This window comes from Carcharhinus amblyrhynchos, chromosome 10 (assembly GCF_965287045.1).
Source record: "Carcharhinus amblyrhynchos chromosome 10, sCarAmb.v2.hapA, whole genome shotgun sequence".
Lineage (NCBI taxonomy): Eukaryota > Metazoa > Chordata > Chondrichthyes > Carcharhiniformes > Carcharhinidae > Carcharhinus > Carcharhinus amblyrhynchos.
The window spans coordinates 28647727-28668482 of NC_137333.1; the positions used below are offsets into that span (position 1 = coordinate 28647727).

At 45.9% G+C, this 20756-nt stretch overlaps 1 protein-coding gene across 1 annotated transcript in view; it reads left to right on the top strand.

Moving 5' to 3' along the window:
* The window catches only part of dnajc3a (DnaJ (Hsp40) homolog, subfamily C, member 3a), an 81232-nt gene that overhangs the window by 30049 nt on the left and 30427 nt on the right, over positions 1 to 20756 (top strand). Inside the window, exon 5 of the mRNA XM_080198155.1 lies at positions 19805 to 19957. Coding sequence (XP_080054281.1) covers positions 19805 to 19957 — 153 coding nt within the window. The remainder of the gene's footprint in view (positions 1 to 19804; positions 19958 to 20756) is intronic.

Below are 20756 nucleotides of genomic sequence, written 5' to 3' on the forward strand. Positions count from 1 at the left end.
CCTAAAGACTTCAAAATCTGAAGCTCTCAATCATATCCACTTCAGTGATGTAGAAAAGGGCACCTGCTCCACTATATTTCCTGAAGTTGATGACTGTCTCCTTCATTTGTTGACACTGAGGGAGAAATTGTCATCTCAATTTCACCAAATTCTCTCTTGTACTGTCTTCTCATTGTTTCAAATCCAACTCACTACAGTTGTCATCAGCAACTTGAAAATAGAGTTGGAGCAGACTTTGGCTTTAACATATAAGGAGTAAGAGGCTGAGGACAGCTTTGCAGGACACCAATGTTGAGGATAATTGTGTCATTACCTTTCCTTACTGATTCTGGTCTGTGGGTTAGGAAGTCTAGGATCCAGGTGGAGGTAGGAACCAAGCTCTAGGTTTTGTAATTGTTAGAGTAATGATTTGAAGACTGAGCTGTGCTCAATACTTAAGAGTCTGGCAGGTCCTTGTTACCCAAGTGTTCTAGTGAGTGTAGGGCCAAGGAGATGGTGTCAGCTGTAGACCCATTGTGGAAATAGACAAACTGGAGTGGATTCATCTGTTTGGGAGATGGCAGTTAATGCATGCCATGACTAACTTCTCAAAGCACTTCATGGTGGATGTCAGTGCCACCACATGATGGTCATTAAGTCATGCTGCCTCACTTTTCTTTGGTACAGGAATGATGGTCATCATCTTGAAACAGGTAGGGATCTCAGATTGGAGTAAAAAGCTCCATCTGGTCTGCACAAGATCTGACTGCTTGTCCAGATACCCCATTCGGGCCAGTCACTTTGGCTTTCTTGACCAAGTTACTCTCAACCTGACATCTAGTCTCATGGTGACCTCTAGGATACCAGTTCAATCAAGGCTTCTGGGATAGATGTCCTCTCCCTGACTTGGGTGCACAAAATGGGCATTGAATGTACTGAGCTCATTGGGGAGAGGTGCATGGTTGCCAGTGATTCTACACCTTATCCATGTAGCCTGTTGTGCAATGTAGACCATGCCATAATTGGTGGGTTTTCATGCAGTCTGGGACTCTAGCTCAGTGTGGTACTGTGTTGGCATCTTTGGTTCTCCAGAGATTGTATCTGTAGTTTTTGCATTGGTCAGGGCCACGCAAGTTGACTGATTCAGACCTGGTCTTCAGTAAGCACTGGATGGCGCTCTTTATGATGTGAAGATGCTGGCATTGGACTGGGGTAAACAGTAAGAAGTCTCAACACCAGGTTAAAGTCCAAGTTTATTTGGTAGCAAAAGCCACTAGCTTTATAAGCACTGGCCCTTTGCCAAGTGAGTGGGAGTTCAATTCACAAGCAGGGCAAATAAAAACACAAACTCAATTTACAAGGTAATGGTTGGAATGCGAGTCTTTACACATAATCAAGTCTTAAAGGTACAGACAGTGTGAGTGGAGAGAGCGTTAAGCACAGGTTAAAGAGATGTGTATTGTCTCCAGACAGGACAGTTCGTGAAATTTTGCAAGTTGTCAAGTCATGGGGGGTTACAGATAGTGTGACATGAACCCAAGATCCTGGTTGAGGCAGTCCTCGTGTGCGGAACTTGGCTATCGGTCTCTGCTCAGCAACTCTGCGTTGTCATGTCATGAAGGCTGCCTTGGAGAACGCTTCCTGAAGATCAGAAGCTGAATGTCATGACTGCTGAAGTGTTCCCCAACAGGAAAAGAACAGTCTTGCCTGGTGATTGTCGAGCAGTGTTCATTCATCTGTTGTAGTGTCTGCATGGTTGCCCCAATGTACCACGCCTCAGGACATCTTTTCTTGCAGAGTAGACAACATTAGCCAAGTTGCAAGAGTATGTACTGTGTACCTGGTGGATGGTATTCTCACATGAGATAATGGCATCACAATGATGTCACAATGCTCCAATTCTCCAGCTTCCACCCTAAACATGTTAAAGAAGCCATCCCCTATGGACAAGTCCTCCATATACACAGAATCTGCTCAGATGAGGATCTGACATTGAAAGATGCTCTCATAAGAACAAGATATGGCATTTGACTCAATCGACAGTTCTGACGTGCCACAGCAAAAAAACCGCACTGACCTCCTCAGAAGACAAACACACAGGGTAAGGTGGATAGAGTACCCTTTGTCGTCCAGCACTTCCCCAGAGTGGAGAAGCTACAACATCATCTCCAGAGCCTTCATGTCAGTGATGAAGATGAACATCTCGCCAAGGCTGTCCCCACACCCACTTCTTGCCTTTTTAAACGACTGTGCAACCTCAAAGACCATTGTCTGCAGCAAACTACCCAGCTTTGAGGAGAACAGTGACCACAACCCTGCCACAGCAACCACTGCAAGACATGCCAGATCATCAACCACAGGTGCCATCATCTCACTTAAGAACACCATCCACTAGGTACATGGTACATACTTTTGCAACTCGGTTATTGTTGTCTACCTGATACGCTGCAGGAAAGGATGTTCTGAGGCATGGTACATTGGGGAAACTGTGCAGGTGCTGTGACATCAGATGAATGAACACTGCTGAACAATCACCAGGCAAGAGTGTTCTCTTCCTATTGGGGTCATGGTCATGGGCATTCAGCCTCTGATCTTTAAGATGAGCATTTTTCAAGGCAGCCTTCACAACACGTGACAATGCAGAGTTGCTGACCAGAGACTGGATAGCCAAGTTCCCCACACATGACAGCCTCAACTGGGATCTTGGGTTCATGTCATGTTATCTGTAACCCTTGTAATTTGCCTGGACTTGCAAAATCTCACTAACTGCCCTGTCTGGAGACAATTAGTCATCCCTCAATCTGGTTAGGGTTCCTTTATTGTGGAATCCAATAGGTGTAGACAAACTTCATAAGTAGAAGAGGGTGCTCACAATGTCAAAACGGTGGCGCAGGCTTGTTGGGCTGAAGGGCCTGTTTCCTGTGTTGTGGTGTTCTGTGTAATACATATCTTTTTAAGCTGTGCTTAACCATCTCTCCACTGACATTGTCTGTACCTTTTTAAGACTTGATTACCTGTAAAGACTTGCATTCCAACCATTATTTTGTAAATTGAGTTTGTCTTTATATGCCCTGTTTATGAATAGATCTCCCACACTCCTGACAAAGGGGCCATGCTCAAAAAGCTAGTGGCTTTAGGTACCAAATAAACCTGTTGGCCTTTAACCTGGTGTTGTGTGACTTCTTAGTGTGGCCCTATTTATCCATGGTTGCCAGCTTGAAACACTTGCATGTGCTAAAGAAGCAAATCCACAGACTGTGATATCTAATGTGAGTAAAGAATGGAAAAAAAAATTGCATTTAGAGTGCCTTTCACAACTAGATACTTCCAAGTTGTCCTTCTCAGATGCTGAAGAGAGACATACTAATAATCCAGAGATCCAGGGTAATGCTCTGGAAACCTAGGATTGAATCCTACCACAGTATATGGTGACCACACCTCAGAGTGCAGCACTCAAGTGCTTAGATAGTATGCTTGAGTCTCTTCTCTCTGACCCAAGTGCTACTACTGAGCCTGTGGCCAAGTTGGAAGTAATATCTTTAAGCTTCCAGTATGCTGTGCATAGTTTTTGGAACACTTTTTTTAGGAAATAATTCCCATTTTGAACAACTGATTTTGGTTGCACTAACTGAAGATGCATGTAACCAGTTAAGTTCCACAGGGATCAATGCTGGGACTATCTGTTTTAAAACTGACTTGAAGGAAGGAAGTGAATGTATTGTAGCCAATTTACAGACAACATTAATAGATGGAAAGGCATGTTGAGAGGGGTGCAAACAGTTTACATCAAAATATTGATGGGTTAAGTATACTTCATTTGCCAACTTAATGTGGGAGAATATGAAGTTCATTTGACAGAGAACAAAAGAACAGTAGTATTTAAATAGAGAAAAGGCAGCACAAATGACTTAGGGGTATTTGTGCTTGAAATAGAGCTAGCACATCAGGTAATCAAATGGAGGTGAGGAGAATTTGAGAATCGTGCGTCTTTGGAGTTTTCATCCTGCAAAAGCGGTAGAAGCATAGTCTGAATATTTTTAAGGTGGGTATATTGTTAAACAAGGCAGTGATAGATTGTCAGAGTTAGGTGAGATGCAGATTTTAAGATCAGCCATGGCCTTATTAAATGGCAGAGGGATTGACCAGTCTTCTCCCTTGTTCATGTTTTGAACTGTCTCCAATGCTTTACATCTTCAACGAGGAGACCAAAATGTGCACAGTATGAGGTGTGGTCCCACCAGTGCCATCTAATCAAAGCATAACACCCTTACCGTTAGGGCTAACAGTAGGACTCTGAATAGTGTGGATGAACAGAGGGATCTAGGGGTATGTGTACATAGATCCCTGAAAGTTGGGAATCAAGTAGATAGGGTTGTTAGGAAGGCATACGGCGTCTTGGCGTTTATTGGTAGGGGGATTGAATTTAGGAGCCGCAGCGTCATGTTGCAACTGTACGAAACTCTGGTGCGGCCGCACTTGGAGTATTGTGTGCAGTTCTGGTCCCCACGTTATAGGAAGGATACATAGAACATAGAACACTACAGCACAAACAGGCCCTTCGGCCCACAAGTTGCGCCGATCACATCAACACCTACCAACCTACAGACCTATCTATAACCCTCAATCTCATTAAACCCCATATACTCATCCAGGAGTCTTTTAAAAGACCCCAGCGAGTTCGCCTCCACCACCACTGACGGCAGCCGATTCCATTCACTCACCACCCTCAGTGAAAAACTTACCCCTAACATCACTTCTGAACCTCCCTCCCCGCACCTTAAATCTGTGTCCTCTCGTAGCGACCATTTCAACCCGGGGAAATAGCCTCTGAGAGTCCACCCTATCTATTCCTCTCAACATTTTGTAAACTTCTATCAGGTCGCCTCTCAACCTTCGTCTCTCCAGGGAAAAGAGTCCCAGCTCCCTCAACCTAACTTCATAAGGCATGCCTCCCAGTCCAGGCAACATCCTTGTAAATCTCCTCTGTACCCTTTCAATAGCTTCTACATCTTTCCTACAGTGAGGCGACCAGAACTGCGCACAATACTCTAAATGAGGCCTGACAAGGGCCTTATAAGGTTCCAGCATTACCTCCCGACTCCTAAACTCAATCCCTCGATTAATGAAGGCCAGTACACCATACGCCTTCTTGACCACCTCCTCCACCTGCGAGGCCGCTTTAAGAGTCCTGTGGACCCGGACCCCAAGATCCTTCTGCTCCTCAACACTACTCAGACTTCTGCCCTTGATAGTGTACTCGTTCATCCCGTTGGTTCTGCCAAAATGGACGACTACACATTTATCCGCGTTGAAGTCCATCTGCCACTTCTCCGCCCAGTCCTGCATCCTATCTATGTCCTGCCGCAACTTTTGCCATCCTTCCAGATCATCCACAACACCACCGACCTTCGTGTCATCAGCGAACTTACTTACCCATCCCTCCACTTCCTCATCCAGGTCATTTATGAAAATGACAAACAACAAGGGTCCCAGGACAGATCCTTGAGGCACTCCGCTGGTGACTGACCTCCATTCAGAAAAAGCCCCATCCACAACCACTCTCTGCCTTCTGCAGGCAAGCCACTTCTGGATCCACAAGGCCAAAGGCCCTTGGATCCCATGCCCTCTCACCTTCTCAAGAAGTCTTGCATGGGGGACCTTATCAAACGCCTTGCTGAAGTCCATGTACACTACGTCCACGGCACTTCCTTCGTCAATGTGTTCAGTCACATTATCGAAGAACTCAACTAGGCTTGTAAGGCACGACCTGCCCTTGACAAATCCATGCTGACTATTCCTGATCATGTCAAACCTCTCCAAATGTTCGTAAATCTTGTCCCTCAGAAGCCTCTCCATCAGCTTACCAACCACTGAGGTCAGACTCACCGGTCGGTAATTTCCCGGGCTATCTCTGTTCCCTTTCTTGAAAATAGGAACTACATCCGCAATCCTCCAATCCTCTGGAACCTCTCCCGTCTCCATTGACGACACAAAGATCATCGCCAGGGGCTCTGCAATCTCTTCCCTCGCCTCCCACAGTATCCTGGGGTACATCCCATCTGGTCCCGGCGACTTACCTACCTTGATAGAATTCAAAAGTTCCAACACATCCTCCTCCTTAATATTCACGTACTCAATCCTTTCCATCTGCTGCAAATCCATAACAAAATCTCCCAGATCGGCTTCCACTGTGAATACTGAGGCGAAGTACTCGTTAAGCACCTCCGCCATTTCTTCTGGTTCCACACAAACCTTTCCCCCCTCACCTTTTTATAGGTCCTATCCCTTCTCTTCTTATCCTTTTACCTTTCACATATTTATAGAAGGCCTTGGGATTCTCCTTAATCTTACCCGCCAAGGTCTTCTCATGACCCCTTCTGGCTCTCCTAATTTCCCTTTTAAGTTCCCTCCTACAGTCCTTATACTCCTCAAGATCTTTAACATCTCCTAATTCCCTGAACCTCTTGTACACCTTCCTTTTCTTCCTGACTAGGTTCAACACATCCTTTGTGCACCACGGTTCCCTCGACCCACCAAAACCCCCTCGTCTCATCGGAACGTTGTCATTCAGAGCTCCAGACACACATTCTTTGAATATCTGCCACCTTCCTTCGGTACTTTTCCCTAAGAACGCCTCCTTCCAGTTTATTTGTCCAAGTAACTTCCTGACTTCTTCGTATCTCCCCTTACCCCAGACAAACACCTTCCTAGCCTGCCTGATCCTATCTCGTTCCAACGCAATTGTGAAGGAGATAGAATTATGGTCACCATTTCCAAGATGCTCACCTACCGAAAGATCCATCACCTGCCCTGGTTCATTCGCCAGTACCAGGTCAAGTACAGCCTCTCCCCTCGTAGGCTTGTCCACATACTGCGTCAGGAAACCTTCCTGAACACACCTAACAAACTCTTCCCCATCTATACCCCTTACCCTAGGGATATTCCAGTCGATGTTTGGGAAATTGAAGTCTCCCATCACGACAACTCTGTTATTAAAACATCTCTCCAGAATCTGTTTCCCTATTTGCACTTCAACTTCCCTGTCACTATTGGGCGGCCTATAGAATACACCCAGCAAAGTTTTTGACCCTTTGCTGTTCCTAACTTCCACCCACAGAGATTCTGTAGACAATCCCTCCACGACATCCTCTTTCTCTGTAGCCATGACACTATCCCTGATCAGCAGTGCCACTCCACCACCCCTTCTGCCACCCTCCCTGTCCTTCCTGAAGCACCTGAAGCCTGGCACCTGAAGTACCCAGTCCTGTCCCTGAGACATCCAAGTCTCCGTAATGGCCACCACATCACAATCCCAAACAGCTATCCACGCCCTAAGCTCATCTACCTTATTCACTATACTCCTTGCATTAAAATATATACACTTCAGCCCCTCAGTCTGGGCATTTCCCATCTCCACCACCTGTCTAACCTCCCTCCCATACTGCCTGCGGTCCTCCCCTACCTGGGAGCGAACCTCCTCCGTCCCAGTTTCCCCATCACAGTTCCCTCCCCCCATCCTTTCTAGTTTAAAGTCCCTCCGGTAGCCTTAGCCAGTCTTCCCGCCAAGATACTAGTCCCCCTGGTATTTAAGTGCCACCCGTCCTTACTATAGAGGTCCCACCTACCCCTAAAGAGGTCCCAGTGATCTAGGAACTGAAATCCCTGCCCTCTACACCAGTCCCTCAGCCACGCATTCACCCTCCACCTCATTTCATTTCTTCCCTCATTCTCCCTTGGCACAGGCAGCAATCCTGAGATTACTACCTTTTGCTTTTCTCTTCCTCAGCTGCCTACCCAGTTCCCTGTAGTCCCTTTTCACGAGTGCCTCCCTCTTCTTACCTACATCAGTAGTACCTATATGTACTACTACCTCTGGTTCCTCACCCTCCCCTTTCAGGATGTCTGGGACACGCCCAGAGACATCCCGGATCCCAGCCCCAGGGAGACAAACCACCATCCGCGACTCCCTTCTACGTCCACAAAAACGCCTGTCCGCGCCCCTCACTGTGGAGTCCCCTATTAACACTACCTTTCTGCTTCCCTTTTTGATTTTTTGGCTCACTGGCTCAGCTCCAGAGAGCTGGCCATCGCTTCCTCCCTCAGATGAGCTGTCCCCCCCAGTAGTACTCAGGCCGGAGTACTTATTTTGAAGGGGGACATCCACCGGAGTGCTCTCCATCACCCGTGTTTTCCCCTTCCTAATAGTAACCCAAGTGCCCTCATCCCATTGCCCTGGTGTGACTACCTGCTGGTAGCTCCTTTCTATAACCTCCTCACTCTCCCTAACGAGCGATGTGGAGGCTTTGGAGAGGGTGCAGAGGAGGTTTACCAGGATGTTGCCTGGTATGGAGGGGAGGTCCTATGAGGAGAGACTGAGGGATTTGAGGTTGTTTTCGTTAGAAAGAAGGCGGCTACGAGGGGACCTTATTGAAACATGTAAGATGATTAGAGGTTTAGATAGGGTGGACAGTGATGGCCTTTTTCCTCGGATGGAGAAAGCTAGCACGAGGGGGCATAGCTTTAAATTAAGGGGTGGTAGTTATAGGACGGATGTCAGGGGTAGGTTCTTTACCCAGAGGGTGGTGAGGGATTGGAATGCCCTGGCTGCTGCAGTTGTAAATGAGCCTAGTTTGGGGGCGTTTAAGAGATCCGTGGATAGGTTTATGGACGGAAAGGGTTTAGTTTGGGTTAGAGGGTTATTGCTTTTTAACTGGTCGGCGCAACATCGTGGGCCGAAGGGCCTGTTCTGCGCTGTAATGTTCTATGTTATGTTCAATTTCTCTTCTAATAAGAAATCCATATGTGCTGAAGCTACCTCCACAGCTTTTTGTGACTCTTGCATCAGAATACCTAGATCCTTCTGAACCTCTATTCTGCAGTTGTTCTAAGTAATATTCTAAAATTTTCCTACCAAACTAGCAGCTTCACATTTATACTTCCTATCTCACTAGTTATCTGTATCATTACCCTGCGTAGTAATCTTGATCCTTCTCAAGCCTTCCCTACAGTCCTTGTTATATGAACTGATAGGACTCTAGTCCCAGCATTTCAGGTGAAGCCCTGAATTATCACCTGACAATTACCTTTTCCTTTTTTACCAATTTTTGAATCACAAGTTAGCTCTGACTTTCCTTACCCATTGCCAATTAGTAATCCAGAATCCCTTAGCAGAACTTAATTCCTATGTCATTGATACCCACTTGAAGCAAGGCAACTGGCTCATTCTCCAGCTCTGAAAATGTCCTCAATCCTGGCATTCAAGCAGAGCCTTTATAATCTTTTGCTAAAGAGCAGTATTTATCACCCTCCCTGTACTGCCCACCACCCATAATGTCACTATCACCACTACGTATTGCTCCACTTGATGGCTCCTTGTACCACTCTTTGGTTCCATTTTCTCATCTTGCAATCCCTGCTCCTGGCCACAGTTAGCAACACCTAGTACCTGTTTTCTGGTCCTCATATCTGCCTCACTCTCTGCAGTCATTTTATATTTACTATTGTCACATGTATTAGTATGCAGTGAAAAGTATTGTTCCTTGCATGCTATACAGACAAAGCAAAATTCTCATAGAGAAAACAAGAGTGCAGAGTGTAGTGTTACATTCATAGTTAGGGTGTAGAGAAAGATCAACTTAATGCAAGGTAACTCCAGTCAAAAGTATGACAGCAGCAACAAAGAAGCTGCTGAGTCAGTTGGTACGTTAGACATTATCGTTTGATAAGGTCCCCTGTGCAAAATTCTTGAGAAGGTGAGAGGGCCTTGTGGATCCAGAACTGGTTTGCCTGCAGAAGGCAGAGTGTGGTTGTGGATGGGCCTTTTTCTGCATGGAGGTCAGTCACCAGTGGAGTGCCCCAGGGATCTGTTCTAGGACCCTTGCTGTTTGTCATTTTCATAAATGACCTGGATGAGGAAGTGGAGGGATGGGGTAGAACATAGAACATCACAGCGCAGAACAGGCCCTTCGGCCCACGATGTTGCGCCGACCAATTTAAAAAGCAATGACCCTCTAACCTAAACCAATCCCTTTCTGTCCATAAACCTATCCACGGATCTCTTAAACGCCCCCAAACTAGGCTCATTTACAACTGCAGCAGGCTGGGCATTCCAATCCCTCACCACCCTCTGGGTAAAGAACCTACCTCTGATATCTGTCCTATAACTACCACCCCTTAATTTAAAGCTATGCCCCCTCATGCTAGCTTTCTCCATCTGAGGAAAAAGGCTATCACTGTCCACCCTATCTAAACCTCTAATCATCTTATATGTTTCAATAAGGTCCCCTCGTAGCCGCCTTCTTTCTAACGAAAGCAACCTCAAATCCCTCGGTCTCTCCTCATAGGACCTCCCCTCCATACCAGGCAACATCCTGGTAAACCTCCTCTGCACCCTCTCCAAAGCCTCCACATCCTTCATATAATGTGGGGACCAGAACTGCACACAATACTCCAAGTGCGGCCGCACCAGAGTTTTGTACAGTTGCAACATGACGCTGCGGCTCCTAAATTCAATCCCCCTACCAATAAATGCCAAGACACCGTATGCCTTCCTAACAACCCTATCTACTTGATTCCCAACTTTCAGGGATCTATGTACACATACCCCTAGATCCCTCTGTTCATCAACACTATTCGGAGTCCTACCGTTAGCCCTATACTCTACACATCTGTTATTCCTGCCAAAGTGAATTACCTCACACTTTTCCGCATTAAACTCCATCCGCCACCTCTCGGCCCAGATCTGCAACTTGTCCAAGTCTCTCTGTAAACTATGACACCCCTCCTCACTATCTACCACACCTCTGACTTTGTCATCAGCAAATTTACTAATCCACCCAACTATACCCTCATCCAGATCACTTATAAAAATTACAAACAGCAGTGGCCCCAAAACAGATCCCTGAGGCACACCACTTGTAACCGAACTCCATGACGAATACTTACCATCAACCACCACCCTGTCTCCTATCTGCTAGCCAATTCCTGATCCAATTAACTAAATCACCCTCAATCCCATACACCTGCATTTTCTGCAGAAGCCTTCCATGGTGAACCTTACCAAATGCCTTACTAAAGTCCACATATACCACGTCAACTGCCTTACCCCCATCCACCTCTTTGGTCACTTTCTCAAAAAAACTCAATGTTAGTAAGGCCTGACCTACCCTCCACAAAACCATGCTGACTATCTCCAATCAATTCATTACTCTCTAAATAACTATAAATCCTATCCCTAACAATTTTTTCTAAAACCTTGCCCACAACAGAAGTAAGACTCACTGGTCTATAATTTCCGGGGAAGTCTCTGTTCCCCTTCTTAAACAATGGGACAACATTCGCTATCCTCCAATCTTCTGGCACTATACCTGTGACCAACGACGACCTGAAGATCAGAGCCAGAGGCTCTGCAATCGCCACTCTTGCCTCCCAGAGAATCCTAGGGTAAATCCTGTCCGGCCCAGGGGACTTATCTATTTTCAAACCCTCAAGAATATCTAGCACATCCTCTTTATCAACTGCAATACTATCCAGTTTACAACCCTGTAACCCAGTGTTCTCCACAGCTACATTTGTCTCCCTGCATGAATACCAAAGAGGAATATTGGTTCAATGCCTCTCCAATCTCTTCTGGTTCCACACATAACTTCCCACTGCTGTCTCTAACTGGCCCTAATCTTGCCCTAACCAATCTTCTGTTCTTAACATATCTATAGAAAGAACATAAGAACATAAGAAATAGGAGCAGGAGTAGGCCATCTAGCCCTTCGAGCCTGCCCCGCCATTCAATAAGATCATGGCTGATCTGTTGTGGCTCAGTTCCACTTGGCAATCAGCCAAAGTCTTCTCATGTCCTCTTTTAGCCCTTCTTAACTCACTCTAACTCCCTCCTAGCCAATCTAAAGCTTTCCAGTGCACTACCTGAGCCCTCAAGTCTCATCCTGACATAAGCCTCCTTTTTTGTTTTTAACCAGCGAATCAACTTTTTTAGTGCACCTTTTTTAGTAAGGTCACTGACGATACGAAGGTTGGTAGTGTTGTGGATAGTCTGGAAGGATGTCAAGTTGCAGCATGACGTAGATAGGATGCAAGACTGGGCAGAGAAGTAGCAGATGGATGTCAACGTGGATAAGTGTGTAGTGGTCCATTTTGGCAGGATCAACAGGATGCAGGAGTACAATATCAAGGGTAGGAGTCTTAGCTGTGTTGAAGAGCAGAAGGACCTTGGGGTCTGGGTCCATAGGACTCTCAAATCAGCCTCGCAGGTGGAGGATGTGGTCAAGAACGTGTATGGTGTACTGGCCTTCATTAATAGAGGGATTGAGTTTAGGAGTCAGGAGGTAATGCTGCAACTTTATAGGATCCTTGTCAGACCCCACTTGGAGTACTGTGCGCAGTTCTGGTTGCCTCTCCACAGGAAGGATGTGGAAGCTATTGAGAGGGTGCGGAGGAGATTTACAAGGATGTTACCTGGATCAGGAGGCATGCCTTAGGTTGAGGGAGCTAGGTCTCTTCTCCCTGGAGAGACGAAGGTTGAGAGGCAATCTGATGGAGGTTTATAAGATGTTGAGAGGAATAGATAGGGTGGATTCTCAGAGGCTACTTCCCAGGGCTGAAATGGTCGCTACGAGAGGACACAGGTTTAAGGTGCTGGGAAGCAAGTCCAGAGGAGATGCTAGGAGAGAGTTTTTCACTCTGGGTGGTGAGTGAAAATTGGCTGCTGTCGGTGGTGGTAGAGGCGAACTCACTGGGGTCTTTTAAAAGACTTGATGAGTATATGGGATCTAATGGCATTGGAAGTTACATAGTTCTGTGGCTTGGTAGGTATAGATGTGATCGGTGCAACTTGTGGGCTGAAGGGCCTGTTTGTGCTGTAGTATTCTATGTTCTACGTAACCTCAGACTTTTGTACCTTTTTCCAACAGAAGGTGGAAGAGAATGTCCGGGGTGCGTGGGTCCTTAATTATTCTGGCTGCTTTTCCAAGGCAGTAGGAAGTGTAGACAGAGTCAATGGATGTCTGGCTAGAATGACATGAGAATGATGGAATGAGAGAATTTGGTGAATTGGTGTGGTGACAAACTCCTTCACTGTCAACAAACTAACGAGATTGAGATTGACTTCAGGAAGTGTAGAAGAGAACATGCCCTTGTGTACATCAACAGGGACAAAATAAAAGGGTCAAGAGTTTTGTGTTTTTAGGTGTGCAGATCACTAACATACTGTGCTGCTCACCCCATGCTGACACTATAGTTAAAGCTCACCAAGACCTCTACATTCTCAGACTAAGGAAACTTGGCATGATGGCTATGACTCTCCAGCCTCAGGTACAAGTATAAAGAATGCTTTCTATGGTGCATCACAGCTTGGTATGGCTGCTGCTCTGACCAAGACCACAAGAAACTATAAAAAGATCATGAATCCTTGACGCAAACCAGCCTCCCATCCATTGACTTTGTCTATCTTTCCTGCTGCCTCGGCAAAGCAGCCAGCATAATTAAGGATCCTATGCACCTCAGACGTTTTCCCTCCCATCGAGGAGGCGGGGGGGAGAGATACAAAGGTCTGAGGGACAAAATAAGGCATACATTTAATCAAAGAAAATTTAAGTGACTAATCACTGACCCACCTTTTATCTCATTCACTTGATGTGGACTGTATGAATTTTGGGTAGATCCTGCATGCAGATTGGTTACTGAAACAAAATGGCAAGTTGCTGCTTGCCCCAACCAATCTTGGATGCAAAAGGTTCCTGTTGGACTGGACACAGTGCTGTAGAAACTCTTCCTGAAGACAATCAGGAACCTTTGCCTCATCGACCCTTTTTACATCAGTATCCCTATCTACGTTTAGCTAATTAAAATCCCTCATTATTATTTACTCTATAATGTTTGCATATCTTGGTATTTGCCCTGCAGATTGATTCTACATCCTCCTTACTAGTTGACTGCATACAAAGCAATGTAATTGCCTTTTGTTCTTCGAGCCAGATTTGATCCTGTCCTTGAACCCTCTGCAGCATCCTCATTCTCCAGCACCTCCAATGCTCTCCTTCACAAATATCATCACCCCTCCTTTCCTATATTTTCTGAACATCTTGTGCCCACAAATATTTAGTGTCACATGTAGGTGTACATTAACACTAATGAAGTTGCTGAGAAAATCTCTTGGTTGCCATTCTGGCACCTATTTGGGTGCAGAATTTGGCATGGCCAATGTACCTAACCAGCACATCTTTTGGATGGGAGGAACCCCAAGCAGATGAATGTGTAGAGTCCAGACAGTGACCTTAGCTGGGCATTGAACTCGGGTCCCTGGTGTCGTGAGGCAGTAATGCTAGCCATTCTGCCACCATGCCACCCATGAACACCCAGTTCTACCTTTCCTTGAGCAAGATCTCATCACCACAACACAATCTGCACCTGCCACACTCCAATCTCATTTGGTATACTCTGTAAATCAGGATATCTGAATAGACAATGATTACAGTCTCCCTTCATCCAACTTCACCTATTGACTAGGAGGCAATGGCCTAGTGGTATTATCACTTGACTAATAATCTAGAAACCCAGATAATGTTCTGGGGATTAGGGTTGGAATCCCACCACAGCAGCTGGTGGAATTTGAGTTCAGTTCCTGATGGTGTATTCCAGGGCACTGTGGAAGGCTAGGGAGGAAATTGCAGGTCCCCTAGCAGAGGTATTTGGATCAACAGCCACAGGTGAGGTGCCCAAAAGATTGGAATGTGGTAAATGTTGTTGTGCCTCCTTTTTTAAAAAGGCTGCAGGGAAAAGCCTGAGAACCGCAAGCCAGTGAGTCTCATCTGTGGTGGGTAAGTTGTTGGAAGGTATTTTGCGAGACAGGATCATTTAGAGAGGCAGAGTGATTAGGGACAGTCAACGTGGCTTTGAATGGAAAATCATGTGTCTCAAATTGGAGTTTTTTTGAAGATCAAGAAGGTCACTGAAGGCAGTGCAGTTGATGTTTACATGGACTTTAGCAAGGCCTTTGACAAGGTACCATCTGGTAGGTTGTTGCATGTTAAATCTCATGGGATCCAGGGTGTGGTAGCCAATTGGATACAAAATTGGCTTGGTGACAGGACAGAGGATTGTTTTTCAAACTGGATGCCTGTGACCAGTGGTATGCCTTGGGATCAGTGCTGGGTCCACTGTTTGTTTGTCTTTTGTATTAATGATTTGGATGAGAATATAAGAGGCATGGTTAGTAAGTTTGCAGATGACACCAAGATTGGTGACATAGTGGACAGTGAAGAAGGTTATCTAGGATTGCAATGGGATCTTGATCAATTGGGCCAGTGGACTGACATGGCAGATGGAATTTAATTTGGATAAATGCAAGGTGATGCATTTTGGTAGATATAACCAGGGCAGGACTTGCCATTGTTAATGGTAGGGCAGTGGGGAGAGTTATAGAGCAAACCCATCTAGGGGTATGGTTCATAGCTCCTTGAAAGTGGAGTCACAGATGGACAGAGTAGTGAAGAAGGCATTTGGTATGCTTGGTTTATTTGTTCCAAGTGTGGCCTTACCAGTGTCTTTAAGACTTCCCAATTTCTGACCAGTGTGTACAGTTCGTTCTTTTTTTAAGTGCAGAAGAGATTTACTGAGATGCTACAGGGACTTGATGGCTTGAGTTATAGGGAGAGGATGGATAAACTGAACTTTTTCTTTGGAGCATAAGAGTGTGGGGTGATCTTAGAGGTCCATAAAATGAGGACCATAGATCAGCTAGTCATACCTTTTCCCAAAGGTGGGAAAGCCTAAGATTAGAGGGCATAGGTTTAAGGGGGAGAGATACAAGAGTTCAGAGGGTGGTGAGTGTCTCGAACAAGCTGCGAGAGGTAATAGAGGCAGGTACAGTTGTCTTTAAGATTTTAATTGTCTTTTAACAGTTACAGTTACGTGGGTAAGATGGGTATAGAAGGATTTGGGACTAGTTTGGTGCCTAAAGGAGCAACATGGATAAGTTGAGTCAAAGGGCCTCTCTTTCCATGCTGTAAACCTGACTAATTCAAATGGGATCTACTGATGACCATGAAACCATTCAGGAAAAACCCATCTAGTTCACCGTCATTTTTTTAGGGAAGGAAATCTGCTGCTTACTGGTCTGGTCTACATGTGACTTGAGCCACAGCAATATGGTTGACTCGCACCTGCCCTCTAATGGCCTAGTAAGCAATGCAATTGTATCAGTTGCTACAAAGCAGTGAAACTGGATGGACCACGTGGCATTGACCAAAAAAGACAAGGCAAACAAGTAGTCCCGTCAACCCTGAAAGTCGTCCTTACTAACATCTGGGGGCTAGTGCCAAAATTGGGAGAGCTTTCTCACAGATTAGTCGAGCAACAGCCTGACAGTCATTCTTATGTGATGTTACCTTACAGATAACACTACTATTACCATCCCTGGATATGTCCTGTCTAATCTGCAGGACAGACCCACCAGAGATGATGGCACTATGGCATACAGGCAGGAGAGTTGCCCTGGGCGTCCTTAACATCAACTCCAGACCCCATGGAGTCTCATGGCTTCATGTTAAATATGGGCATAGAAACCTCTTGCTGGTTACCACATACTGTCCTTCAGCTGATGAATCAAATGCTTCTCCATGTTGAGCAATACTTGGAGGAAGCACTGAGGGTGGCAAGGGTGCAAAATGTACTCCATATGGGGAATTTCAAGTCCACCAGAGTGGCTTGGCCTCACCATAACTGATCGAGCTGGTTGAGTCCTAGAGGATATGATGACGAGTGGGTCTGCAGCAGGTGGTGAAGGAACCAACAAGAGGGAGTAACATGTTTGACCTCATCCTTGCTAGTCTGTCTGCTGCAGATGCATCTGTCCATGACAGTATCAGAAAGAGTGACCAATGCACAGTCCTTGTGGAGAAGTTACCCTTCACATTGAGAATAACCTCCATGGCACGTGACACAATTGTCATGCTAAATGGGACAGACTTCAAACCAATCTGTCTACTCAGTTGGGCATCTATGAGGTGCTGTGAGTCATCAACAGTGGTGGATCTGTACCCTAGTGCAGTCTGCAACCTTATGACCTGATATATTCCGCCCCCCCGCCCCCTTCAACCATTACCATCAAGCCAGGAAATCAACATTGACTCAGTGGAGTGTTTGGGGGGGTATGCCAAGAGCAGCACCAGGCATATCTAAAAAATGAGGTGTCAACCTGGTGATGTTACTAAACAAGACTACTTGCATGCCAAGTTGGGGGGGGGGGGGGGGGGGGGGGTGCGATGGGGCGAGCGAAAGCAAGTGATTCCCACAACCAACAGATTACATCCTAAGCTCTACAGTCCTTCCACATGCAGTCGTAAATGGTGGTGGACAATTAAACAACTCCCTGGAGGAGGTAGCTCCACAAATATCCCCATCCTCAATGGTAGAGGAGCCCAGCACGTCAGTGCAAAAAATGAGGCTGAAGCATTCACAGCAATCTTCAGCCAGAAGCGCCAAGTGGATGATCCATCTCGGTCCCTAGCATCCAAGCTCTTCCAGTGCAGTTACCCAACAATGTGGAAAATGTGACAGATTCGACCCAGCCAATTACTGCCGCATCAGTAGAGTGATGGAAGGGGTTATTAACGGTTCTATCAGGCAGCACCTGCTCACTGATGTCCAGTTTGGATTTCACCACGATCACTCAGCTCCTGACCTCATTATAGCCTTAGTTTAAACATGGGCAAAATAACTGAATTTGAGGTATGTGACAGACCTTAACATCAAGAGTGTGGCATCAAGGAACCTTAGCAAAACTGGAATCAATGGGTATCAAGGGGCAAACAATCCTCTGGTTGAAGTTATACCTGGTACATTGGAAGATGGTTGTGGAGGGTCAATCATCTCGGGATATCACTGCAGGAGTCCCTCAGGGTAGTGTACTAGGCCAAACAATCTTCAGCTGCTTCATCAACGACCTTTCCTCCGTCATAAGGTCAGAAGTGGGGATGTTTGCTGATTTGCGTAATGTTCAGCACCCTTCACTACTCATACTGAAACAGTCCATGTCCAAATGCAACAAGACCTAGGCAACATCCAGGCTTGGGCTGATGAGTGGCAAGTAACTTTTGCATACACAAATGCCAGGCATTGACCTCACCAGTAAGAGACACGCTAACCACTGCCCCTTGACATGCAATGGTGTTGCCATTACTGAATTCCCTCCACTGCCAACATCCTTGGAGTTATCATTGACCAGAAACTCAACTGGACTCACCACATAAACACTGGCTATAGGAGCAAGTTAGGAATACTGTGCTGAGTGACTCACCACCTGACTCCCAAGACTATCCACCATCTAAAGACACAAGTCAGGTGTCTGATGGAATACTGCCCACTTGCCTGGATGGGTGCAGCTCCAACAACAGTCAAGAAGCTTCACACCATCCAGGGCAAAGCAGCCCACTTGATTGGCACCACATTCGCATTCGCATTCACATTCACACCCCCACCCCCATCACCAACATCCGGAAGCAGCAGTGTATACTATTTACAAGGTGCACTGCAACAATTCACCAAAGATTGAGACAGCACCTTCGAAACCCACAACCACTTCCACCTAGAAGGGCCAGGGCAGCAGATTTAAGGGTGTTCAAATGGTCAGTGGATAGGCATATGGATAACATTGGAATAGTTTAGGTTAGAGGGCACTAGATTGGTTCCACTGATCGGTGCAACATCGAGGGCCGAAGGGCCTGTACTGCGCTGTAATGTTCTATGTAGATACGTGGGAACACCACCAACTGCAAGTTCTCCCTCCAAGCCAATCATCATCCTGACTTGGAAGTATATTGTCATTCCTTCAGTTGCTGGGTCAAAATACTGAAATTCCCTCCCTAATGGCATTGAGTCAACCCACAGAACAAGGACTGCAGTGATTCAAGAACGCTCTCACCATGACCACTTAAGGGCAGTTGGGGATGGGCAGTAAATACTGGCCAGCCAGTGACGCCCATATCCCATGAACAAATAAAATAACTTGCTATTCTCTGCTTGCTGGCTGTCCCTCCCAGCATCCTACTGTTCTAATATTTCTTCTTTCTACACCCATGCTGCATTCCCCCCAACAGCACTAGCAGAACTTGTTCTCAGATCTGTCTTCTCTTTCACACACACTTGCACGTAGCAGTGGAAGTTGTACAGCAATTTTACTGCATTTGAGACCCTGCTCGCTAATTTCCGACCTTGCTCCCAAAATCCTGATTGCAGGACTCCATTTCCTTCCCAAATCATTGGTACCAATGTGGACCATTACCTCTTGAGTCTTCACCTACCCCCGAAGAATGTCCTGAGGAACAGTGCTGCCAACCAAACCCCATCAATATTGCTAATTGCTTCTTCCTCCCCTCACCTACAGCTGAGATGTTTGTGATGCCACAAACCTGGCTCTGATTGCATTCTGAAGAGCCAGCTTCCAAATGGGGAAACAAATTTTTTAGCGGGACCCCAGGGTACTCGTGCACTAATCAAAGAAAAGATGCCCTGAGATGCTAAAGTATAGGAGGCACCCGGGTTTGATTCCTGGCTTTGGTCACTGTCTGTGTGGAATTTTCACGTTCTCCTCGTGTTCTGTGTGGGTTTCCTCCCACGTTGTGAAAGACTTGCTGGTTAGGTGCATTGGCCGGGACTATGGCAACTAGGGGGATTTCACAGTAACTTCATTGCAGTGTTAATGTAAGTCTTGTGACTTAAAACTTTTACCAATATTTACTGTTTAAAGTGAAGTAAATGAGACATAAAGGCAACAGAAGTATGTTCATTTAACCTCATCTGTCCTTTTGTTTTTCAGCTAAAATCTAACCCCAGTGAGAAAGAAGAAAATGAAGCAAAGTCCCAATTAAGTAAAGCGGATGAATTGCAACGTACCATTACAAAGGCACGAACTGCATATGAACACCAGGATTACACAGTAGCAATTGCACTCCTGGACACCCTTATTGAGGCAAGCTTTAGCTAAACTTGCAATAGATTGTGTTTGGGTGATGCAGCTGAAGGGAAGTACTTTTATTCCAATTCTACCCACCTGCCCCCATGTGCATCGCATTCCTCCAGGTACTCCGGTTTCCTCCCACAGTCCGAATGTGTGGGTTATCCATGGTAAATGCGCTGAGTTGTGGGGAGTGATGCTGGAGAGGGCCTAGGCAAGATGTTGCCAATGGGCTGAATGGCCTTTCTCTGCACTGTTGGGATTCTCTACCTGGACAGACTTTTAAATAATGTACAAGTGCAACCCCAGCTGTTCACATTATGATTTGGATGCAGGGACCAAATGTGATATTTACATGTTTGCGGTTGACATAAAGCTGGTTGTGACTGTCTATGGGTAAGATGCAAAGCATCTTTTTAAAAGTATATTTTTATAGTTTTACAAATTTCTTCAATGAAACAATCTCAAGGATTGGTACAGTACAATATACATATATGGAGAAATTATTATATCGAAAAAGACAGGAGGGTACCAATGCTTTGAGAAAGTGACCAAAGAGGTGGATAGGGGTAAGGCAGTTGACGTGGTGTATATGGATTTTAGTAAGGCGTTTGATAAGGTTCACCATGGTAGGCTTCTGCAGAAAATGCAGATGTATGGGATTGGGGGTGATCTAGGTAATTGGATCAGGAATTGGCTAGCAGATAGGAGACAGAGGGTGGTGGTTGATGGTAAATATTCGTCATGGAGTGCGGTTACGAGTGGTGTGCCTCGGATCTGTTTTGGGGCCACTGCTGTTTGTAATTTTTATTAA